Source organism: Hibiscus syriacus, unplaced genomic scaffold, assembly GCF_006381635.1.
Source record: "Hibiscus syriacus cultivar Baekdansim isolate YM2019G1 unplaced genomic scaffold, ASM638163v2 tig00003041_pilon, whole genome shotgun sequence".
NCBI classification, from domain to species: domain Eukaryota; kingdom Viridiplantae; phylum Streptophyta; class Magnoliopsida; order Malvales; family Malvaceae; genus Hibiscus; species Hibiscus syriacus.
The window spans coordinates 5742826-5749473 of NW_024061960.1; the positions used below are offsets into that span (position 1 = coordinate 5742826).

Here is a 6648-nt window from a genome sequence, read left to right on the forward strand (position 1 = left end):
GCGCTTTGAAAATCGCATTGCGATTATGTATTATCGCGTTGCGAAAGTCAGTATCGCGTTGCGAAAGTAAGTATCTCGTTGGGATTTTTTATTATCGCATTGCGATAGTCAGTATCGCATTGCGATTTTCCCAATTCGCGTTGCGATTTACTTATTCGCATTGCGATTTTCTCAATTCGCGTTGCGATTTACTTATTCGCATTGCGAATTGGGAAAATCGCAACGATACTATAGACCATCGCAACGCGATTTTCAACTATCGCATTGCGAAAATGCAACGCGAATTTGCGATAATGGAGATCGCGTTACGAATTAGCGATCGCATTGCGATTTTGTTGGTTATTTTGGCAAATCCGGAAAAAATTGGTTAAAATCGTATATTATATGGGATTTTTGGTCACTGAGGTTATTTTCTCTAACTGTAAATTATTGGGGATACTGAATCTGTGCTCAGCTAATGGGGAAAAAAGTTTTACATGGAGAATCAGATTCTATGTCCAGTTTTATATTTCGCCCTTCAAATTTTATATTTAATTTGATATACAAATTTATTCCAAATTGAATTTATAATTTATAAGTGACATTTGATTTATATATTATGTTGTCTACAACTTGATTAAATGATATAATCATGTTTACTTTTTCTTTAATAATTATACGTGAGTTGATAATAAAGATGGGGTTTTTAAGTCTTTCAACATCTAAGTTTAAATAAATTTGTTGAGTGATTTTAGTGTTAAAAACAATATCATTTTTTTAGATATAGATTCGAGTAATCACGTTTACATGGTGTGTGTACGTTATCAATATATTAAGAAAATTTTGAATATATATTATCTTATAATATAAATATTATATATGAATTATATTATAAGAAAGTTTTGAATATGTATTATCTTATAATATAAATATTATATATGAATTATTAATTTAAATTTATTCTGATTTAATTTATATAATATCAATTGCGTTCAATTATTTTGATCTAGATTAAATATATTTCAATTATTAATGTAAAAATGTAAAAAATAATTGACATTATTATTATTATTATTAAAAAATACCTTCTAGAAAGTAATTGAAATAATTTTAAAAAATAACCTGAAAAAATTGGTCCGAATTAGCTCATATTAAGAAGTAAAGAAATAGTGGTATTTGAGGTATTCTAACTTAATAAAAAAAACAATGTGATTTTTATTTTTTTTATTTTACATTGGATGTGGTCTTTAAATGGAGGAAAAAACTAATTTCATCATTTAACCAATGAAATCAAACATTGATCGTGACAGTGCTAACTAGTGACGTGATAGTTTACGACTTTAATGTGGTGGTTTATGGTGTTGACATGCAGTTCACGGTGATTGATGACACGATAGATGAATTAAATTATTTTTTGGGGTCGAGTTCGAGGATTAAATTAATTTTTTTAAAAGTTCAACGGCTTATTTGTTTTTTTTAAAATAATTTAAATCTTAATTTTAAAATAAAAAAATATTCAAATATTTTTAAAAAATAAATATAAAAAATACTAAAGATACTATTAGTACTTAGTAGCACCAAGTCTTCAGCTCTGACCGGTAAGCATGAAACCGATGTAGAGATCAAGGCTTCTCCCGAGCAGTTCCACTATATGTTCGCCAACAAACCGCACCATGCTTGCAATGACAAGATTCAACAAATATTACTATGCTTTTCGATTGATTTCTTGCTCTCTTTGTTTGTTAATAATATTAAGATGGAAAGGCTAAAAAGGCGAAGGATGTAATCCAAGCTGTCACGAGGGGGAGCTTTTTATTTTCTGCTATGTTTTTGGGTTTGTTATGTATCAAGTTGAACATATTATGTGCTAAATATAAAGTATGGCCTATAACTTCTTTACATTCTTTTAACGAGTTCGTTTAATATTATGGATTTAATATAAAGAATTTAAATCGATAAACGTTAAAGAAAAACTGTATAAATGTTAATGTAAAAGATGATACGACAATATTATCTGCTAATGTTAATGAACGGGAAGACTCATATCTATTAAGTAAAATATTTTAAAAAATAAAACATTAATAACTATGTTGATAAAAACAAATGAATTATGAAAGCTATGATTTGAGCAGAAAATTGTAGTCGATAATAGATCGTTCGTTGGCCAGTGTTAAACTTTTGTATCTCCATAAGGATGTAGAGAGATGAGTGAGGGTGATGTGGTTTCATCCCTTTTCTCAATCTTAGTGGAGAGATCTTATAGTGATTCTTAGAAATTATGTCAGGCATTGGATCATTATGGTTACTTGTGAATTTACAGACTAGGTGGATATGATAAGCTTGCAATAAATTTAGCTCTAGTAGGTCATGTGAACTTGTCAAAGATCATGTCAATAAATCACGATTTCTCGAGAGATGTTACATTTTCAAGTTCATTCTTTTGGAGATATTCTTATATCTTCTGAAGTTTCTAGGTGTTAGAGATTCAGAGATGCTTTTAGGTCCTCCGGAGATAATGAGATGTGAGAATAAAATATGCAGAGGACCTTTGGCGAGAGTAAATATTTGTCCTCCCTTAGATGAGGGAATATCATAAAGTCACTTAAGACAGCCATGAAACTTTATATGCGTTTAATAGAACTTTTTTAGGGGAAACGTCACAAAGTATGGGACCCCATGTGTCTAGCAGGGTGGAACGAGGCGTTGTTTTAACCATTCGAACACAAACATAATGTGAAAATGTAATCCAAATTTTCCCAAGAACATTCCAATTGTCATTAGAAATGGCAAAAAACAAACAAACAAGATATATATATATATATATATGTGTGTGTGTGTGTGTGTGTGACATGTATTAACACAAATAACATGTACAAAATTTCATCAATTCTTCCGAGTTTTGAAACGTGACAAAGACATTCTATTTGTCATTACAAGAGAAGAAACGCCAGAGATATCTAAAATCATCGATTATCATCATGAATTAGGTGTGTTAAGTTAAAAATGATCTGTCTATAGTTACCTTATGTTAGAAAAAGAAACAAACAACCAATTGCGCGTTTGCTTATGGTGTTCCAATGAATCACGAGGCTTTTGCAAGCTTGTTAACATGTCTCAAATACCACAACGCACCCTCAGCTGCACGATCGGCCGCCATTTTCTTATTTGGTCGAGGATCACTAAAGCACTCCAAAATTGTCGTCGATGATTCTTCTTGCATCTCAACAACCACTTTGAAAGTGAATCTATTCAACACATGAATTACTCAACATATACATTGTTACATGGGAATCAACTATATCATTACGTAAACTTAATCAAATCAGAAAGAACCAACTATTATATTCAAGTTTCAACAATTTAGAATGAGTGGTCTCAATGGTAAAAACAAATGTTGTTCTCTTTAGAGAATCCGAGTTCAAATAGCTGAGTTTGCAAGATGTATGCTTTGTCAATAGACTAAGAAAAACTTTAAATATATACTATATTGTAATCACATCGTACTTTTCATGAGATTACTTACAATTTCATGTGGCAAGGGCCTTCCTCCTTGCAACATTCATACAATGGATGTTTCCAATTGTTTGCAGCGCATATCTCATGCAACTGTGATTTGGCTGCAGCCCTTCTTGGAGCATCTAACAGCAAAACAAGATCATACTAGATTCTAGAACCTCTTCTTTAAAAAGAAAAAAATTAACCTATCTTTTTTAAATGCTAATCTAATAATGAATTTAAAATAGACAGAGTGCATAATTCACCTAAAAATTAAAGAAAATAACAAATTTCTCTAAATGACACTAAATTAAGTGGCACAAATTTTGTAAAAATTAACAGGAATAAATTATGAGTAAAAAATATAATTAATGATAAATGATCTATTTGGTACCCACTTATTATTGTGTCTCTACTTCTATCACCAACATATTATATTTTTACAAAATTATACCTAACATTGCTTTTGTTTCTATTTTAATATCTTGCGGTTAAACTTGACCATTAATTTAACGGAATTGATGATGTGACATTAAATAATATTCCCTCTGTCTCACTAAAAATGTTCCTTATTGACTTTTTAAAAGTCAAAATTTTTAAAACTACTTGATTAAAAGTTTCTAAAATATTTTTTTTGATTTTTATCAATAATAAATTTTAAATAATAATGAGTTAAAGTTGAAAAAATTGAACCCAAAAAAAGTCAATAAGGGAGTAACAATTTTAGTCTCAAAACTTACACATTCCACATTAGACTCAATTCGAAATAATTCAATAAATCTTTAATATTTTGAAACCTTATTAATTTGGTCCTTAATTCAATTACGAAATATAATTAAAATAAAAAATACTATTATAAAAAATATAATTAAAATTAAATCTATACGTGTAATGAATTTTTTTATCGTGTTTATTTTTACGCAATTAGATTTAAAAATAAAAATATAAATGTATGAAAGGTCAGTAAAAAATATATAAAAGGAAAAAAGATAAAGGCACTAGTAGACAAAATGGAATGCACAAAAGACATTATTTTTCTTTATTGATTACATTCATTGTTAAAAAAGAATTTTTAGATTATTTAATTTAGTATTTAAATATTTAACGTTATTGTTAAAAAAATATTTTTAAAAATATAAATTATTATTTTGACATAATATTATAAGTTATATATATATAAATGATATTAAAATTCTTTATATTATAATATATGAAATATATTAACTTAAATTATGATAAAAATATATAAAAATATTTTTATAATAAATAAATAATTTATAATGACTGCATACTTAATAAAAGTACATAAAATTTAAAATAAATATTATCTAAAAAATTCAACATGATAAGATATAAAACTTTTGAACCCGTAAATAATTTATCAATCATACAATTATATCTTAGTAAAAATTATAAATTTATAAATTATAAAATAAACACGTTATAAATAACAAAAAAAATATTAAACCATAAATTTAACCCCAAAAATACTTTTTAAACCCTAAAATTTATAACTTTTACCTTTAAATTACAATTATTTCTCACACGCAATTTTTTATGCAAAAACGTATATCTAGTATTAAATTTTAGTGAGTTAATTGTATCACACATTCTTAAATTATGATCTTTATTTTAAATTGGACTTTAAATTTTTAGATATTTTAATTTCATTACCAACTTAAGCATCTTGTTCTAAATTAGTTCTCAAAATTTTGAACATTCTAATTTTATCCTCGAACTATGACTTTCATTCTAGATTGATCCCAAAATTTTGAACATTTCAATCTCATCACAAACTATCAATATATGCTAATTACATCCACTGTTAGAAAAATATTAAACCAAACTACTATTATATGTTTAAAAAAAATAAAATTTAGATTAAACAATGGTTGAAAATGATTACATATTTGAATGAATTTAGGAATAAAATTGGAAGATTCAAAAGTTTCAAGACTAATTTAAAGCGAGAAGCATAGTTTGGGGATGCAATTAGAATGTTCAAAAGTTTGAGAACTAATTTATAATTTGAGTCATAGTATAAGGATGAAATTAAAATATTTAAAATTACAAATACCAATTAAGAATGAGGGTCCTAGTTTGAGAATATGTGACGTAATTAACTCATTCTAAAAATTATTTTCGCCGTTAAAAAACTTTCTAAATCTAATTAGATTATCTGCAGATAGCCTAGTACTTTCATAAATAGATTTTAGATTTAAAAAAAAAAATAGAAACAAATAAACTGAAGAACAAAACTTCTTAGAGATTCCAAAATCGACAGAATCTTTACCTTCAACAACCAAATTACTATGGCGAATCTCAATCACCTTGTCGAGGTTGAACTCCTTGGTGTTGTTTGAATTTCCGTCAGCAAAATCAGTTTTGGGATCGAATTCTACAAGCTTCGAATCTTGTTGGGAGCTTGGATTAGCGACGATAGGGTGATTTCCGGAACTGGGATTCTCATACTTATCCTGGAAAAAAAACAAGGAGAAATAACAGAGAGATTGAATAATTGATTAATTGAAGAGCTTAAGTTATTTACCAGATAGGGTGGGGAGAGGATTGAAGGATTTAGAGGAGGAAGGTTCTTGAGATTGATTCTGGGGTTTTTGCTGGTTTTTGTGTTGTTCATTTTTGGGCAGATGACAAGAGGGAGATGCTCTTCTTTTTTCCTAACCTAAAAGTTTGCTGCCCAATCTAAAGACAAATGGCAAGCTAATAAATAAATGGTGTATAGTTAAAGACAACGCCTCCCACTTCTTTAATAACTAACGATTACTCACCTATTCTCATACTGTTAACCTCATATCCGATTGATAATGCAATGTTGGGTGCATGACTCGAGCAAACGTAGTTCGATCAACTTGTGGCTCAGCCAAATTAAAACTGGTTTCATTGAGCCCATATGTACGCTAATGAGAATCTCTTAACTGTTGTGAATCTCATGTTCAACGATAAATGGATTGTTTGTGTCGGCGAAGATATAGAGTTTTGGGTCGTGATGTGGCCAGTGAGGAATTTGATCACTTACCGATGCGTGAAGACGTGTTTGTTTTATATGAATTTGTAAGGTGTTTTGTCAAAAATAAAAAAAATTATATAGACGAACATGTTAAATTTAATTTAATTTATTTAATGATATATTTTTATAATATTGATAAATATTAT

At 28.1% G+C, this 6648-nt stretch overlaps 1 protein-coding gene across 1 annotated transcript; it reads right to left on the bottom strand.

Annotated features, from left to right (window-relative positions):
- Positions 1 to 2850: 2850 nt before the first annotated feature.
- LOC120169986 (ribonuclease 3-like protein 1) lies at positions 2851 to 6188 on the bottom strand. The gene is made up of 4 exons (XM_039178055.1): positions 6023 to 6188; positions 5768 to 5951; positions 3503 to 3617; positions 2851 to 3224 (listed from the first exon to the last, which is right to left on the bottom strand). The coding sequence occupies exons 1-4, from the start codon at positions 6110 to 6112 to the stop codon at positions 3062 to 3064; spliced, it is 552 nt and encodes a 183-aa protein (XP_039033986.1). The 5' UTR covers positions 6113 to 6188; the 3' UTR covers positions 2851 to 3061.
- Positions 6189 to 6648: the final 460 nt, after the last annotated feature.

What these genes read in the sequence shown, in the direction of transcription:
- LOC120169986 (XM_039178055.1), bottom strand. Translation starts at nt 6,112, where the DNA reads ATGAACAACACAAAAACCAGCAAAAACCCCAGAATCAATCTCAAGAAC. An exon ending in TAGTAATTTGGTTGTTGAAG is followed by an intron (nt 3,618 to 5,767) that starts GTAAAGATTCTG and finishes TTTTGCTGTTAG; the next exon opens with ATGCTCCAAGAAGGGCTGCA. An exon ending in GGCCCTTGCCACATGAAATT is followed by an intron (nt 3,225 to 3,502) that starts GTAAGTAATCTC and finishes TGTGTTGAATAG; the next exon opens with ATTCACTTTCAAAGTGGTTG.